At 49.6% G+C, this 18,726-nt stretch overlaps 1 protein-coding gene across 2 annotated transcripts in view; it reads left to right on the top strand.

The window, feature by feature from the left end:
• Positions 1 to 18,726, top strand: part of RAD18 (RAD18 E3 ubiquitin protein ligase) — a 418,996-nt gene that overhangs the window by 80,542 nt on the left and 319,728 nt on the right. For both annotated transcript variants that reach the window (XM_073591734.1, XM_073591735.1), the window contains one exon: positions 2,641 to 2,951. In XM_073591734.1, coding sequence (XP_073447835.1) covers positions 2,641 to 2,951 — 311 coding nt within the window. The remainder of the gene's footprint in view (positions 1 to 2,640; positions 2,952 to 18,726) is intronic.

Here is an 18,726-nt window from a genome sequence, read left to right as displayed (position 1 = left end):
TCACCCCTCTCTCTCTCTTCACCCCTTCTCTCTCTCTCCCCCTCCATCTCTCTCTCCCCCTCTCCCCTCTCTCTTCCCTCCCTCTCTCTCTTCCCTCCTCTCTCTCTCTTCCCTCCCTCTCTCTCTTCCCCCCTCTCTCTCTTCCCCCTCTCTCTCACCCACCCCCTCCCTCTCCTCTCTTCACCCCCTCTCTCTCACCCCCCCACTCTCTCTCTTCAACCCCTCTCTCTCTCTCTTCACCCCTCTCTCTCTCTTCACCCCTCTCTCTCACCCCCCACCCCTCTGTCCCCACCCCCTCCCCCCTCTGTCCCTTCTCTCCTCTCTCTCCCTCCCTCCCTTCTCTCTCTCCCCCTCTCCCTCTCTCTCCCCCTCTCCCCTCTCTCTCCCCCTCTCCCCTCTCTCTCCCCCTCTCCCCTCTCTCTTCCCCCCTCTCTCTCTTCCCCCTCTCTCTCTCCCCCCTCTCTCTCTTCCCCCCTCTCTCTCTTCCCCCCTCTCTCTCTTCCCCCCTCTCTCTCTTCCCCCCTCTCTCTCACCCCCCCTCACCTCTCTCTCTTACCCCCTCTCTCACCCTCACTCTCAACATAACCCCTCACTCTCTTCACCCCCCTCTCTCTCTTCACACCCTCTCACTCACACCCCCCCCCCCCACTTACCCTCCCCCTCCCCCCACTGTCCCCTCCCCCTCCCCCCTCTGTCCCCTCCCCACCCCCCTCTGTCCCCTCTCCCTCCCCCTCACCACTCTCTCCCCCCTCTCTCCCCCCCTCTCTCCCCCCTCTCTCTCCCCCTCTCTCCCCCCCCTCTCTCCCCTCTCTCTTCCCCCCCTCTCTCTCTTCCCCCCTCTCTCTCTTCCCCCCTCTCTCTCTTCCCCCCTCTCTCTCTTCCCCCCTCTCTCTTCCCCCCTCTCTCTCTTCCCCCTTCTCTCTCTTCCCCCTTCTCTCTCTTTCCCCCTCTCTCTCTTCACCCCCTCTCTCTCTTCACCCCTCCTCTCACCCCCTCTCTCTCTCTCTTCACCCCTCTCTCTCTCCTCTTCACCCCTCTCTCTCTCTCTCTTCACCCCTCTCTCTCTCTCTCTTCACCCCTCTCTCTCTCTCTTCACCCCCCTCTCTCTCTCTCTCTCTTCACCCCTCTCTCTCTCACCCCCCTCCCCCTCTGTCCCCTCTCTCTCTTCACCCCTCTCTCTCTCACCCCCCCCTACCCCTCTGTCCCTTCTCTCCCCTCTCTCTCTCCCTCCCTTCTCTCTCTCTCTCCCTCCCTCCCTTCTCTCTCTCCCCCTCTCCCCTCTCTCCCTCCCCCTCTCCCCTCTCTCCCTCCCCCTCTCCCCTCTCTCCCTCCCCCTCTCCCCTCTCTCCCTCCCCCTCTCTCTCTCTTCCCCCCTCTCTCTCTCCCCCTCTCTCTCTTCCCCCCTCTCTCTCTTCCCCCCTCTCTCTCTTCCCCCCTCTCTCTCTTCCCCCCCCTCTCTCTTCCCCCCCTCTCTCTTCCCCCCTCTCTCTCACCCCCCTCTCTCTCTCTCTTACCCCTCTCTCTCTTCACCCCCCTCTCTCTCTTCACCCCCTCTCTCTCTTCACCCCTCTCTCTCTCACACCCCCCTCTGTCCCCTCCCCCCTCTGTCCCCTCCCCCTCCCCCCTCTCTCCCCCCCTCTCCCCCCCCTCTCTTCCCTCTCTCCCCCCTCTCTTCCCTCTCTCCCCCTCTCTTCCCTCTCTCCCGCCTCTCCTCCCTCTCTCCCCCCCTCTCTCTCCCCCCCCTCCCGCCTCTCCCCCTCTCTCTCCCCCCCTCTCCCGCCTCTCCCCCTGTCTCTCTTCCCCCCCCTCTCTCACCCCCCCTCTCTCTCACCCCTCTCTCTCTCTTTACCCCTCTCTCTCTCTTTACCCCCTCTCTCTCTTTACCCCTCTCTCTCTCTTTACCCCTCTCTCTCTCTTCACCCCTCTGTCCCCTCCCCTCCCCCTCCCCCCTCTGTCCTCTCCCTCCCCCTCTCCACTCTCTCCCTCCCCTCCTCTCTCCCTCCTCTCTCCCCCCTCTCCCCCCCTCCTCTCCCCCCTCTCCCCCCCTCCCCCTCCTCTCCCCCCTCTCCCCCCCTCTCCCCCCCTCTCTCCCCCCTCTCCCCCCCTCTCTCCCCCCCATCTCCCGCCTCTCCCCCCCTCCCCCGCTCTCCCTCTCCCCCCCCTCTCCCTCTCTCCCCCCTCTCTCCCCCTCTCTCCCCCCTCTCTCCCCCTCTCTCCCCCCTCTCCCTCTCCCCTCTCTCTCTCTCCCCCCTCTCTCTCTCTCCCCCCTCTCTCTCTCTCCCCCCCTCTCTCTCTCCCCCCTCTCTCTCCCCCCCTCTCTCTCCTCCCCCCTCTCTCCCCCCTCTCCCGCCTCTCCCCCTCTCCCCCTCCCCCCCCCCTCTCTCTCTCCCCCCCCCCCCTCCCCCCTCTCTCTCTTTGTATTGCTTTCTTCCATTTCTGTTTCTGGCTAATGCTAGCAACATCTTTTTAGGAATGAATCACCTGCTTTCTTGGCCAGCTTCAGAGAGGACCCCTTTAAATTTAGTTTTCCTTTACTGTAGGGATACCACTTCAGAATATAAAATTGTACATATGCGTTTATGATGAAGATTAAATGTGTTCCTTTATTAAGGATATAAACACATCTGTTATTCCTTTCAGGAAGCATCTGTCCCGGCACACGGATTATCCTTCCCCATCTTCGCAGAATCCTTTGAAAGACAAACTCACTGCTGGCAGATCTCGGGGATGCGCCAGGAAGAAGGGGGGGACAGTGATGGAAAAGTTCCTAGTGAAAAATACAGAGTCATCCAAGAGAATGTTAGACACCTCGATCGAGGAATCCTTAGACTCTAGCCTGCCCGCTGAGCCCGTCTCTGCTAAGAAAATCAAGCAGGAGGTGGAGGAGTCTGTAGCCGAGTCTTCTACCATAGAGGAGCCATCTACATCTGTCCCTAAAGTCTCTGTAAAGGGTAAATGTTTTTTTGTCCCCCCCCCCCCCCAACATCTTTTGAAGCCTGTAGGATTAACTGCTGAGTGTGAACATGAGTGGTTTGTCCACCCAAAACTGATGGGCACATTTACGTCATCCAGACCACAGTGATCCCTGCTTCTGTGCTCAAAAATCTCTGGAGAGCTCTGTGCCCGGGGATCTCTGGAGAGCTCTGTGCCCGGGGATCTCTGGAGAGCTCTGTGCCCGGGGATCTCTGGAGAGCTCTGTGCCCGGGGATCTCTGGAGAGCTCTGTGCCCGGGGATCTCTGGAGAGCTCTGTGCCCGGGGATCTCTGGAGAGCTCTGTGCCCGGGGATCTCTGGAGAGCTCTGTGCCCGGGGATCTCTGGAGAGCTCTGTGCCCGGGGATCTCTGGAGAGCTCTGTGCCCGGGGATCTCTGGAGAGCTCTGTGCCCGGGGATCTCTGGAGAGCTCTGTGCCCGGGGATCTCTGGAGAGCTCTGTGCCCGGGAAACTCTGGAGAGCTCTGTGCCCGGGAAACTCTGGAGAGCTCTGTGCCCGGGAAACTCTGGAGAGCTCTGTGCCCGGGAAACTCTGGAGAGCTCTGTGCCCGGGAAACTCTGGAGAGCTCTGTGCCCGGGAAACTCTGGAGAGCTCTGTGCTCGGGAAACTCTGGAGAGCTCTGTGCTCGGGAAACTCTGGAGAGCTCTGTGCTCGGGAAACTCTGGAGAGCTCTGTGCTCGGGAAACTCTGGAGAGCTCTGTGCTCGGGAAACTCTGGAGAGCTCTGTGCTCGGGAAACTCTGGAGAGCTCTGTGCCTGGGAAACTCTGGAGAGCTCATTTCCAGGGGGGAGTTCTAGAGCGCTCTTTTCCAGGGGGAGTTCTGGGGAGCTCTGTGCCAGGGGGAGCTCTGGAGAGAGTTCTGTGCTCAGCCCTCCCTTTACGTGGCATAACACCCTGTGCAGCTCTCCTTTTACTTCCTGTGGGGCTATGACTGGCGCACATCGTAGCAACCAGTCACACCTTGTTAACCGAAAAAGTTGGGCAGTTCCCATTTTCAAGTTGTACCTATAGGTAAGCCTATAATAAGGCTTACCCATAGGTACAGTAAATATCTCCTAAACGTGCGCCGTTTAGGAGATATTTACTTTGTACTGCGCCAGTGATGTCATTGGTGCATGCGCTGTGAAGAAACGGCCCTCCGAACCGTTTCTTCACTAGCGAGTTCAGTGACTGGTGGCTCCCATGCGCATGTGCAGGAATGACGTCACACGACTCCGGCCATTCACAGAATTGGAATCCGTGGCCCCGGAAGGAAGAGGGGCAAACATGGATGCTTCCCCCAGCAGGGAAAGCGTGGGCTTTGTTTGCAGGTGAGTGTAACATAATGTGCTAGTATGCAAGGCATACTTGCACATTTATGCTTTTACTTAGCAGGGAACAAAAACTTTTTGGTTTTAACTTTTGTATCAGCCTCTTGCAGTTTTACAACAGAACTTACACTTGTAGAGGAACAAGCAGTACAAGGAGACAACCAGTTGTGCTGCAGAGCTCATGTGCTAACCAGGAGCATGCTGATAGGAGGAAAGCAGAATGACAAAGAGATGAGCTTATTAGTCTGCTGCTTTTCATTTCACTGTCCAATCACAGGCTGGGGGAGGGACAAGACTTGTGTTACTTAAAGTGATTGTAAACAATCACCTTGCAAAACAACCCAATCGGTTTAAAATCGAAATGATATGCAAAACGTTTTTGTATAGATATAAAAAAAAAACATTATAAACACCTTTTCCCTCCCTATCTATCAGGACAGCCACAATGAAAGACATCCTTCCTAGGAAACATTGGGCCAGCCCATAAATTTCCACGTCCCCCTGTCAGACTTCAATTATTTGTGTTTCCTCCGGTGGGGAGACACTGTTTTGGAACCTGGCCAGACAGTCAGGGAGACTGTGGCTTGCAAACCCCTGTAAGGGAGGCTGCTCCAAGGGACGCGGTGGAGGCTGCTCCCAGGGACGCGGTGAGGTACATACCCGACTGCACTGTTCGTCACTCCATCTTCACCGAGTGTGGGCATAAGATCCCGGGGCCCACCGTCGCATTCACAGGGATGCAGCAGGAAGACGGCTCCGCTCTCCCTGTACACGGGTGCAGGCCGCATTTGGAACCAGGCGGGCCGGGCGATGTAATTTCCGGCAGAGGGCGGATGTTTCCCTTTGACCCGTAACTTCCGGGTCGCACTGCTGATAGTGGGCCGGTGCAGTCTGGAGAGGAGTCGGGAACACAGCACCGGCAGCGTGAGACTCCACAGCAGCAACCACCAGTGCGGCCATGTCTGAAACGGACTCCCAGACAGCACACAGCAATGCTAGCTCCAGCCATCCAAAGGTAAGAGTACCCTGGGGAGGGGTCCTCTTTATCTAGGATTTCCCCCTCCGCGGATGGTTCCTGGTAGTGGGGTGCCAGGGTCCCTCTGGGTGGTCAGGGGGGGGGGGGGGGGGGGCCTCAAGTCCTTACCTTTTTAAAAGGCCTAGAACACTCCCACGGTTGTAACCTGTATGCAAGGGGGAAAGGTGAAGTTATTTTATGTTGTTCTTGCGTGTATTTCAGAAAGCTACTGAAAAAGCAAGATAGTCACATAGCTCTAGGAGAAAGTTACGCCTCTTGTAGGGATACCCCAGCGGAATCTTGGACAAAAGTATTAATGCCAAGACTGTATAGATGCTTTAGTCAGAGAAAGGGCATTAGAGCAGGAATCGGTGTTAGCGGCTTCAGTGAAGGAACTTTCCTCCACCTTTCAGTCAGATCTTTGTTTGAAGGGTTTCAGCTTCCTACTAATCCCTCACCTGCACCCCAAATTGCAATCCCACCACAAGCACAGGGCTCTGCACCTTCCCAACCGGCTGCCACTGCCATGGCAGAGGGAGCTACGGGGGGCCACCAGAGAGGAGTCTAGGGAAGAGCCGAATAGTGCAACCTCTGGTTCCCAGGAGGAGTCAGAGGGAGAGGACCGGGACGGGGAGTCCAGGAAACCTTCAAGATATAAGCTTTCCCTGGAAGAGGTAGAGGACCTCTTGGGGGCAATTTACACCACCCTTGGAATTCAGGCAGACAAGAAACCCCTGACACTCCACGACCAAATGTACAGGGGCATGGGGGAACAGAAAAAGGTTTTCCCAATCCATGATGTCCTGGTAGAAACAGTAAAGAAGGAGTGGCAGGATCCTGAACAGAAAAACTTTTTCTCTAGATCTTTGAAAAAGAAGGCTCCCGTTTTCAGAAGATCCATCGTCCATTTGGAATAAAAACCCCAAACTGGACGCTGCCTTCTCACAGGTCTTCAGACATACAGATCTGGCTTTTGAGGATATGGGAGCTCTAGCAGATACTATGGATAAGAGAATGGATTCCCTTCTAAAGAAAACCTGGGAATCAACCATAGGAAATCTGAAACCAGAAATGGCTGTCGCAGTGGTGGCCCATAACCTGGAGCATTGGCTTTCCCATATGCAGGCTCATATTGAAGCGGGAACCGCCAAGGAAACTATATTATCATCTTTTCCTACTATTCTGCGAGGAGTGGCATATATAGTGGATATATATCTGCCAAAACTGTGGCTCTAGCCAACTCGGCCAGAAGAGCCCTCTGGCTAAAAACGTGGCCGGGCGATAGTGCCTCTAAAGTTAAACTGTGCGGGATCCCATTGACGGGAGATTTACTTTTCGGCCCCGGTCTAGAAGCTGTGCTAGACCACACAGCGGACAAAAATAAATCCTTCCTGGCTAAGCGAAAACCCCCAGTTCAGACAAAGAAAGGGTTTCCTCCACAGAAACTAAGGGGGGGGGGGCCCAAGCCTGAGGGGGAACAGAAAACTTGGGGCCAAACGGGCAAGGGCAGAGGAGGCGTGATTTTTCGTCATCCTGAACAGCCCCGAAAAAGCCAATGACGTTCCAGTCACGGTGGGAGGAAGACTGGGGGCCTTCCTCCCACAGTGGGAGGCGGTCTTCTCCAGTCAATTTATCTTGGGGATCGTAAGGAGGGGGGTACCACCTGAAATTTACAAAATCTCCCCCACGAAGACTCCTCGTCACACACCATCCCAGGTGTGCAGAGAAGGCCGAGGACCTACTGGGGGCGTTAAAGGAATTGGAGGAACAAAACGTAATAAGCAGAGTTCCAAAGGGGGAGGAAGGTGGGGGTTTTTACTCCTTATTTGTTGTGCAAAAACCCTCAGGAAAATACAGACTGATCCTGAACCTAAAACCCCTGAACCAGTCTGTATCCTACAAGAGGTTCTGCATGGAATTAATCTTTATGGTCAGAGCCTGCTACCCCAGAGTTGCTACATGGTGTTGCTAGATCTCAAGGACGCCTACCTCCATGTCCCTATCACAGAAACTTTCCCGAAGTTTCTCCGTCTAGTGGTGAACATAAAAGAAACAATCCATCTACAGTTTCAAGCGCTTCCATGCGGCCTATCCTCATCACCCCGAATCCTCATGAAGGTCATGGCAGAAACTATGGCTTTTCTGCGACTCAAAGAAGTTTCAATGATAACATATCTGGACGACCTGCTCCTCTTCGCAGCATCTCCAGAACAGTTAACAAGAAATCTGGAACTGAGGAAGGAAATCCTGACAGGTCTGGGGTGGCTGCTGAACCTGGAAAAGTCCAGCTTGATTCCATCTCAGCGCATTACCTACCTAGGATACCTGCTAGACTCCACTCAGTTCAGGGTTTTTCTCCTGGCAGAAAAATTACAGAAATTGGACAAGGCAGTGGCCTATCTCCAAAACAACCAGCAGGTCTCTATAAGGGCAGCAATGTCAACTCTGGGTCTACTAATGTCAACCATCCCAGCAGTTCAGTGGGCAAGGCTACATTTTCATCCCCTCCAATCCTTTGTCCTAAAAACATGGGACCACAGCCAGGAGTCATTAGACACCTTAGTATACAATCCACCCCAGGTAAAAAGATCACTCTGGCGGTGGAGGAAAATGGTGAACCTGTCGCAGGGTCATCTGTGGTTCATCCCGGTCTCCAGGGTGGTAACCAGGGACGCAAGCAGCAAAGGCTGGGGCGCACACTTAGGAACCCTACTGGCGCAGGGCACCTGGAGGGACGAGGAGTTCAAAAGGTCATCCAATTGGAAGTAACTGAAAGCTGTCGGATTGAAAGCTGAACTCGGGTTCTTCAGGAGGGAACTACAAGGCCACCACATTCAAGTGTGCTACTCCTCGGTGGTCGCATATGTAAACAGGCAAGGCGGCACGAGGAGCGGATTCCTGTTGACCCTAGCAACAGAAGTCTGGAGTTGGGCTGAAACCAACGCACTCTCCCTATCAGCGGTTTTTCTAAAAAGGGAAAAGAATGTGGTGGCGGACTTTCTCAGCAATAAGCAGCTGAGAGAGGGCGATTGGGTTCTCAACCAGGAAGTCTTCAATCTCATATCCAAAAGATGGGGACCCCCGGAGGTGGACCTCTTTACATTAAGGGACAACGCAAAAAAAAACCCTGTTTCTTCTCCCTAAACGGGTGGGAAGATGCAGTAACACAGAGTTAGTGTTTCAAAAAATGCTGTGCCTTCCTGCCACCGGTCTTGCTACTGGCAGTGCTGAGAAAATTTAAAACGGAGAACACCTCCCTGATCTTGGTGGCACCACGTTGGCTCAGAAGGTCCTGGTTCTCGGTCCCCAAGCAGTTAGCAGTAGAACCTCCATGGTTTCTACCTTTCCGGGAGGATCTCCTTTCACAGGACCCGGTCCTTTGTCCCCAGGTACATCAATGGAACCTAGCGGCCTGGCTACTGAGGAAGGAGGGTTATTTAAAAACCAAGGGTTTTTCAGAAAGGCTGATATCCACTCTCCTCAATAGCAGAAAGAAGGAGATGCGCCGGATCTACAAAAAGGTCTGAGTACGCTTTATCGAATGGTGCGCAGGAAACTCCTTCAAGGTGCAGAGCCCCATAGCAGTTTTGGAGTTTTTGCAGTGCGGGGCAGATAAGGGGTTAGCCATGAGTACCCTAAAGAGCCAGGTATCAGCACTTACATTAATTTATTGTACACAATTTTATCTTGTGTTTATATAGTTTTGCGTATCTCTTTTGTGTTTATAAATCTATGTTGAAATTAAGTATTTCATTTTGTTAAGAGATAGCAGCATTCACTTATGTTTACAAGTGTTTGGTATTTTTTCACCTTTTTATTTAGGTATTTCATATGAGTGATTGGGTGAGTGCAGATTAGTTCATAAACATATTTATCAGCAGTTAGTGCATATTTGGAGATACCTCCGGCCGCCAACCCTTGGGTGGTCAGATTTTTCAGATCACTAGCAATGCAGAGACCAGTGCAAGGCCCCATCCTTCCCTAAGTGGGACCTATCTTTGGTCTTACAGGCCCTAACGGAGCCACCATTTGAACCTTTAGAAAATTGTTCACTAAAGGATCTTACTTTCAAAACAATATTTTTGGTTGCAGTGACAACTGCTAGGGAGGGTCAGCGAAATAGAGGCTTTATCAGTCAGACCCCCTTTTTGTGTTGTTTTCTCGGATCAAGTTGTTTTCAAAATGGATCCGGCATTCTTACCTAAAGTGGCTTTGAAGTTTCATAGAAGCCAGGAGATAGTTTTACCCACTTTTTGCCCTAATCCCTCAGGAGAAAGGGAGTCTAAATTTCACACCTTAGATGTAAGGAGGTATCCTGCAGTACTAACTGACGAAAGCAGTAAGAAAGTCAGATTCTTTATTTTATTTTCTGGGGCAAGAAAGGGGAATAAAGCGTCCCGATGCACTATTGCCAGATGCCTCAGGGTCACCATTGGCCAGGCCTATACCTTGACAGGAAAAGAAGTCCCTGTTGGTATAAGAGCACGCTCTACTAGGGCTATGGCGGCTTCTCAAGCGGAAAGTGCTGGAGCAACCCCAGAGCAAATTTGCAAAGCAGCAATGTGGTCCAGTTTCGCCACCTTTGTAAAGCATTACAGGGTGGACCTGGTGTCGGCAAATGAGCAAGCCTTTGGGCGAAAGGTTTTGCAAGCCGTAGTCCCACCCTAAGTGGTAAGTGTTTGTCTATCCTTTTATTGTGGCTGTCCCGAAAGACGGGCAGGGAAAATTAAAGTTACGCTTACCGGTACCGTCTTTTCCAGTAGTCTTTCAGGACAGCACTATCCAACAGTTACCCAACTGAATTTATAGGGGGTCTTGAGGAAGATCTCAACACGGTAGTACGGTAGTATTATGTTATGGTATGTTATTAATGTGTTCTTGTGTCTCCCCATTTGGCTGGGGTCTGGCAACGGGAAGTGGAAATTTATGGGCTGGCGCAGTGTTTCCTAGGAAGGGGAGGAGCCAAGGTCTCTCATTGTGGCTGTTCTGAAAGACTACTGGAAAAGACGTTATCGGTAAGCGTAACTTTAATTTTTTCTCCTTTTTTTTTTTTTTTTTTGATAAATAAGCACCTTCCCTCTGTTCTCAGCTGCATAAGAGCTGGGGGGGGAGGAGAACCAGCAGTATCTTCTCAGTAAATGGCTGTGCAGTAGGGGCGTGTCAGGACAAGTCTGATCATTGGAGGAGAGCAGGCTGAGTTCTCAGCATAGCTAGAGAACTGACCACGGTGTGCTCTGCTGTTTTAGTGTGGTCAGTTTTTAATAGGACATAATAGGACATATCAGGAATAGGAAGTGTTGGGGTAACAAACGCTTTAACTGCAGTGAGAAAATCAGGTCTTCTGACGCACAGGGCTGTGTTGTGTGGCAGAACTGGACAGACAGAATTACCACTTCTCTGGCAGGTAAAGTATCTGTCATGTTTATGTATTTAGCTATTTGCTTTGGCTCTGGTTCAATAGTTTTGACTTTGAACAGAAGGAAGTTGCTTTTTGGATTCCGAAGGATTGTTGCCCTGTACACATTATTTGAACAATCTAATCCGCGCAACACTGTGAGCGTGTTTTATATCCACATCCCAGTGCTGAAATATGTTCTTTTATGCGGATTTGCTGCAACCGCAAAACTCCACTTAAATTTTGTCCTTTTTATAGAATGTAAAATCAGAGTTATTTGTGCCAATCCATTTTCTTTATTACAGCAACTTGCTGAACTCTATTTTGAAATAACGACCTTTATACAAAAACGTGGACTAATGCATATCGAACCGCTAGAAAACGTATAATAAAAGTTTCAGCCACTCCTGGCAAAGTGCTGCGCTTTTTTATGATCAATTATTCATTTGCAGATTGGCACAGCTACAGTGCCTTGCAAAAGTATTCACCCCCCCCCCCCCCCCCCCCTTGGCTTTTTACCTATTTTGTTACATTACAGGCTTTAGTTCAATGTTTTTTTTCTTTAATCTGAATTCTATGTGATGGATCAGAAAACAATAGTCTAAGTTTGTGAAGTAAAATTAGAAAATTATATATATAAAACTATTTTTCAGAAATAAAAAAATGGATAATTGGCATGTGCGTATGTATTCACCCCCTTTGTTATGAAGCCCATAAAACGCTCTGGTGCCACCAATTGCCTTCAGAAGTCACATAATTAGTGAAATGATGTCCACCTGTGTGCAATCTAAGTGTCACATGATCTGTCATTACATAGACACACCTGTTTGAAAGGCCCCAGAGGCTGCAACACCTAAGCAAGAGGCACCACTAACCAAACACTGCCATGAAGACCAAGGAACTCTCCAAACAAGTAAGGGACAATGTTGTTGAGAAGTACAAGTCAGGGTTAGGTTATAAAAAAAATATCCAAATCTTTGATGATCCCTAGGAGCACCATCAAATCTATCATAACCAAATGGAAAGAACATGGCACAACAGCAAACCGGCCAAGAGACAGCCGCACACCAAAACTCACGGACCGGGCAAGGAGGGCATTAATCAGAGAGGCAGCACAGAGACCTAAGGTAACCCTGGAGAGTTCCACAGCAGAGACTGGAGTATCTGTACATAGGACGACAATAAGCCGTACGCTCCATAGAGTTGGGCTTTATGGCAGAGTGGTCAGAAGAAAGCCATTACTTTCAGCAAAAAACAAAATGGCACGTTTTGAGTTTGCGAAAAGGCATGTGGGAGACTCCCAAAATGTATGGAGGAAGGTGCTCTGGTCTGATGAGACTGAAATTTAACTTTTTGGCCATGAAAGAAAATGCTATGTCTGGTGCAAACCCAACACATCACATCACCCAAAGAACACCATCCCCACTGTGAAACATGGTGGTGGCAGCATCATGCTGTGGGGATGTTTTTCAGCAGTCGGGACTGGGAAACTGGTCAGAGTTGAGGGAAAGATGGATGGTGCTAAATACAGGGATATTCTTGAGCAAAACCTGTACCACTCTGTGTGTGATTTGAGACTAGGATGGAGGTTCACCTTCCAGCAGGACAATGACCCCAAACACACTGCTAAAGCAACATTTGAGTGGTTTAAGGGGAAACATGTAAATGTGTTGGAATGGCCTAGTCAAAGCCCAGAACTCAATCCAATAGAAAACCTGTGATCAGACTTAAAGGGGGTTGTAAATCTAAAAATTTTTTTGGCAATATCTGATCTATATGCTATATAGATCATGAATCTAGCTGTTATTTCTGCCAAAAATTTTTATTTACCTGTTAGATAAATAGGCTTTATCAGCACTTCCTCCTTTCCTCTCTGTATGTTCTCAACTTCCGGGTATTCGAGTGTGCTCCCTGTAGCAACGGCTTCAAAGGAACTACAATTCCCTTGATGCTTAGCGGCATCGCGCATGCACAGTGGCGCTTTTTTGCTGTGTGACGACGAACCTGACCCACACTTCCACTTCAGCAAAAAAGAGGGCGGAGTAAAGGCGGGGCTGTGCTGAGATGGTCATTCAGGTTACAATAGCAAGGCATGGGAGGCGGAGCTACAGAGTCTTAGACACGCCCCTGCCTCCCGTGGATGTGAACGCACACAGCGTCTCCCCGCAGGTTTGTAGTCCCAAGGGAGGGGGGCGAGCACGCTGACTAACCCCCCAGCCAGAATGGCTCGGATGATGGGGGCAATCTTCTAGAGGAGGAACAGGAAGTTGAAAATTCACTCACAGAAAAAAAGCATTTACAAAGGAAAATGAAGGAAAAGGTAAGTGAACCAACAGTACACTACCTTAAAGGAACATATTTAGAAAATAAAAAACAAATCTTTAGTATCACTTTAAAGATTGCTGTTCACAAGTGCAAACCATCCAACTTTAAGGAGCTGGAGCAGCTCTGCGCGGAGGAATGGGCAAAAATCCCAGTGGTAAGATGTGGCAAGCTCATAGAGCAGGGATATGCAGTTAGCGGACCTTCAGCTGTTGCAGAACTACAAGTCCCATGAGGCATAGCAAGACCTTGACAGCCACAAGTATGACGCCCAGAGGCAGAGGCATGATGGGACTTGTAGTTTTGCAACAACTGGAGGTCCACTAATTGCAGATCCCTGTCATAGAGACTTATCCAAAGTGACTTGGAGCTGTGATAGCCGCAAAAGGTGGTTCTACAAAGTATTGACTTTAGGGGGGTGAGAAGTTATGCACATTGAATTTTTCTGTTAATTTGTCCTATTTGTTTGCTTCACAATAAGAAAAAAAAAACCTTCAAAGTTGTGGGCGTGTTCTGTAAATTAAATGATGCAAATCCTCAAACAATCCATGATAATTCCAGGTTGTGAGGCAACAAAACACGAAAAATGCCAAGGGGGTGAATACTTTTGCAAGGCACTGTATTTTCACCATTTCTTCAATTTATTTTATTGTAACGTTGAATCTTTTCGTGCGACGTCTTTGGTTATGGGATTGGCACAATGAGTCCCACTTTCTTTTTTTTTTTTCATGGTTTTACTATAGGGGGATCTTCAGTCCCATCCCAACATATGTCCCTGAAACCCAACTCCATACATTTATTTATTTTTTAAGATGACCTCCAACTTTTCCCTTCAGTCTTGCACAGTTATACCGCCTCCTCTCCTGGACTGAAAGGACTTCCTCAGGTTTCACTGCACACTGTGAGCTTCTCACAATGTGCATTAGAAGCTGCAGGAAGTCATAGCCCCACCTAATTTCCTGACTGAAGGACATCCAGCATCACCTAACACTCGCCTGGCTGCCCCTTTCATTTACTTTTCATTCTTTGCAGTACACTAAAACTATTTTGCTTGCCATAGGATCTGAAACTGTGTTGCACCAATCTTGTGATCCAGGCACCTCTGCCAGATGGCACAGCCAGGTCAAATGACTGTAGTTTTATCCACTGCAGTTAAGCAATGCAGCTTGGACACAAACCCTCCCTCCACTTGCTGATTGGACAGGGTTCATGCACATTTGCTGTAGTCTCTAAAGAGTGATCCACATTCCCTTCAGAGAGCATTTTACAGGTGGTGAGGAGACCTTGTTTTCCTTCCTCACCTCCTGCTTTAAAGCGGTAGTAAACTGCAAAAAAGAAAAAACAAAAAACACTGGGCCCCCCTGCAGGTTAACCTCTTTGCACCGAGCACACGCAAATATGCGGGCTCTCGCCAGCCGGGCCTCTGTGCCGAGTGGCTGCATATTTGCATGCAATAGCACTGATAGAGCTGTGCCAAGACCACGCTCCTGGCACAGTCATCGCCGGCTAACAGCTCCTGTTCGCCGCTTGCGGTCGGAAGCTTTCCGATCTTGTGAACCGATCACAGCGGTCACATGACCATAAGCCCTGCCATTCTAAGCCCCATAAAGGGCTGGCAGGTGCCGGTGTTCTATTGAAAAATGCATCCCGTTGGATAATGCCTCCTCCGATCTGCGCAGGACGCAGCATCACTCCAGCTGATATGTTGACCAGCTGGTGTGACGTCAACAGCGCTCATGCGCACATTGTCGGAGGCATTATCCGACGATCTGCAAAGGGAGAATGTAATCGTGCAACATACCCAAATCCACCTGTCACGTGATCGGTCATTTCTCCCGCCTGAGCAGAAAGGCAGGCAGAATCTGACGATTACGTTCTCCCTCTGCAGATCGTCGGATAGTGCCTCCGGCGATGTGCGCATGCCTACTGTTGACGTCATACCAGCTGATCAGCTTATCAGCTGTAGTGCCGTTGCGTCCTGCACATGCGCCGATCGTTTTGGACACGGGCAAAACCCGCTGTTCAAAACGCACCAAAACCGCCCTGCGACACAGGCAAAACCCGAGCACACTGTAAACCCGCCCCACAACAGCAAGGCTCAATCTGACAACTACAGTCTCCCTCCGCTGTTTGCATAACTTCCAATTCTGCCTATCAAATGGTATCTCCCATCAAAAAAATGCCTCCTACGATGTGCGCATGCGCTATGGTGACGTCAAGCCAGCTGATCGGGAAATCACCTGGCGCGCCCTTCTGTACTGCGCATGCGCGGGCACTTTTCGACGTAGTGCACTATTCGATAGAACACTGGTACAACGGTGCAAGACTGAATGGGAGGCTGCAGTGTGGCTTTAAGCAGAGATGCTAATTTAATTCCGTTATATACCACTAGAGGGAGAGTTTACTTATCTGTGTATGAAATACAATTTGGAAAATATTAACCACGAGCAAATAAAATGTGAGTATCCAATCAAAGTCTTCTTTCGGGGGGGGGGGGGGGGGGGATGCCATTACCCAATATGCGTTTCTCAGAAAATGCACAACACCAGCAATACGTTTTAAATGTAATTTATTTGACCCCGGGATCCCTGTGCGTGCTCGGATAGCAAAAAGCAATATACTTGTAAATTTGGATCAATAAATCTGAGTGGTAAATAATAGAGAATGCAGAGAATTGATGCAGCATGTATACAGGATGTGACAGATCCCTTCTGCCATGAGCACGGCACACAGGCTGTAATTGAGGGGCCTCTCACGCAACCGTTCGATGTATCGCTGTCCTGATGTACAGATGTAGCCGACAGCTGTGTGACGTAAAACAGATCGAATTCATTTAAGGGAGACTCCGTTCAAGGGGGTAAAGTCAGACTGAACCAGCCAGTATAAAGAAGTGCTCAGGACCTACAACTAGAGCCACACCTTCACAAATCATTCCGCACCAAGCTGTACATAGTGGGGCGCTTTAACCATTTGCCGACCGTAGGCCGTCCTATGACGTTCTCAGTTGGCAGAGGTTATACTGGGATGATGCCTGCAGCTACAGCCTGCGTCATCCCGGTATTAAAAATTTCAGCCGCAGGATGCTTTTAATACAGAAGTGATTTAAAGTGGCTAAACGGTCTCTGGAGTACTTCTGTGGGTGGAGGAATGTGGCCCCCCCCCCCCCTTCTTGCTGCTGCCGCCTCTCTCGTTAGATTGCAGAGCCTGGGAGCGCTCTGACTGGCGGTGACACCTGCACAGCGATTTCCTCGCTTCCGGTTCCGCCTGTTTACCTGGCCGCAGGAAAGCAGCCGATCGGACAGATCTGTGTCCGATCGGCTGCATTGGAGGCCAGAGGAGAGATTTGGAGACTAATAGGCCCCAGATCTCTCCATAAAGAGGACCTTTCACGGCCCCATGGTGTCACAAGCGATGATGTTCATCCCTTGTGATAGCAATAAAGTTAATACAAAAAACGAATACATAATAAAAAAAAATTAAAGCTCCCCCCCTGTGCTTATGCGCAAATGCGGGCGCATATGTAAATGGTGATCGTATCATGTGAGGTATCGTTGAGATCGTTAGAGCGAGAGCAATCATTCTAGCACCAGACCGCCTCTGGTAACCTGCAAACATTTTTAAAGCGTTGCCGTGGAGCTTTTTAAAGCGGTTGTAAACCGCTGGACTTTTTTTTTCCCCCCACTGCAAGGTAAACTCATAATATGCTAGTTGCACTACTAAGGCTACTTGCCTTAAAACAAATCTATTTCAGTGCCGCAATGTCAGCACTGCAGGTGCAGCAGCGTCTACAAAATAGGGGATAGATTTATGGCATTTTTATTATTTTTTTTTATTAGTAATGGCGGCGATCTGCATTTTTTTTTTTTTTATTGGGACTGCGACATTATGGCGGACACTTTTGACACAATTTTGGGACCATTTATGCAGCGATCAGTGCTATAAAAATGCACTGATTACTGTGTAAATGACACTGGCAGGGAAGGGGTTAAACACTAGGGGGCGATCAAGGTGTTAAGTGTGTCCTAGGAAGGTGTTCTAACTGGGGGGGGGGAGGGATGGGCTACCACTCACATGACATGGATCACTGCTCCTGATCACAGGGAGCAGTAGATCGCTGTCATATCACTAGGTAGAACGGGGAAATGTTTACAAAGGTATCTCCCCGTTCTGCCGCTCCATGACACCATCGGGGGACCCGCGGGCCCCGGTCACGGAGTACACTGCGCGCCCACAATGCCATGATTTGAAGGGGACGTACCTGTACGCCCATTTACCTAGCCGTGCCATTGTGCCGACGTACATCGTCGTGAGAGAGGTACAGACTCCAGAGAGAGATCATCTGTACAAATCATTAGTAAGACCTCATCTGGAATATGCAGTTCAGTTTTGGGCTCCAGTTCTCAAAAAGGATATCTGGGAACTGGAGAAAGTGCAGAGAAGGGAAACCAAACTGATAAGAGGCATGGAGGAGATCAGCTATGAGGAAAGATTAGAGGAACTGAATTTATTCTCGCTTGAGAAGAGGAGATTAAGGGGGGGGGGGGGGGGGGGGATATGATCACCTTCTACAAATATATAAGGGGTCCATATAGTGAACTTGGTGTTGAGTTATTCACTTTAAGGTCATCACAGAGGACACGGGGGCACTCTTTACGTCTAGAGGAAAAAAGATTTCATCTCCAAATACGGAAAGGTTTCTTCACAGTAAGAGCTGTGAAAATGTAGAATAGACTCCCTCTAGAGGTGGTTCTGGCCAGCTCAGTAGATTGCTTTAAAAAAAGGCCTGGATTCTTTCCTAAATGTACAGAATATAACTGGATACTGACATTTATAGGTAAAGTTGATCCAGGGAATATCAGGGGGATCAGGAAGGGATTTTTTCCCCTGCTGTAGCAAATTGGATCATGCTTTGCTGGGGTTTTTGCCTTCCTCTGGATCAACAGTGGGTATAGGATTGTGTATATAGGATTGTATATTACTTTTTATTTATTTTTATGGTTGAACTGGATGGACTTGTGTCTTTTTTTTTTTTTTTTTTTTTTTTCGACCTAACTATGTAACTCTGCTCTGACAGGGCCCCTCACATAGACTATTTTGCGTTTTTAAAATTTTTTTTTTGTAGCATACTATTAACTAATATGAAAGGCTGAATGCAGATATTTTCTGGGAACACACCTGAAGTAGATCTAAACCCAAACACTGAAATCTTATATCGCCTTTAAAGGGGAGCTCCACTTTCGTGGTGAAAAAAAAAAACACATCTACAATGGCTACACAAGCCATAATGTAATTTGAAGTGGAAGTCCATGCAAAAACTAAAATCCTTGTATCCTTTTTGGAAACTGTTCTGACCCGCTCAGACGGTATCCCACGCTGAGCTGTCGGCCGCGGCTTCTCTGTGTAGGCGGTTGCAGAGGAAACGGACGACAACGAAAGCCCCATAGTAACTGTATGGGTGACGTCACTTCCCATTCATTTCACAGCCGTTGTCGGCCGTGTCCTCTGCAGAGCTTCCGCCTCTGGAGATCGGGTCGGAGCGGTTCTGGTCGGCTTACAAAAAGGTATTTATACTCCCCTTTTCTTTACAGGGATAGAGAGGTTAGTGTTAGATCCCTGGTGTCTATAGATGCAGGGATTTTAGATTTTGCATGGACCTCCACTTTAAGGTTGTTGCTTTTCAATCTGCAGCCCC

The sequence above is a fragment of the Aquarana catesbeiana genome, linkage group LG07, assembly GCF_042186555.1.
Source record: "Aquarana catesbeiana isolate 2022-GZ linkage group LG07, ASM4218655v1, whole genome shotgun sequence".
NCBI lineage: Eukaryota > Metazoa > Chordata > Amphibia > Anura > Ranidae > Aquarana > Aquarana catesbeiana.
The sequence above is the reverse complement of the archived record's forward strand: the minus strand, read 5'-3'. Positions and strand labels throughout refer to the sequence as shown.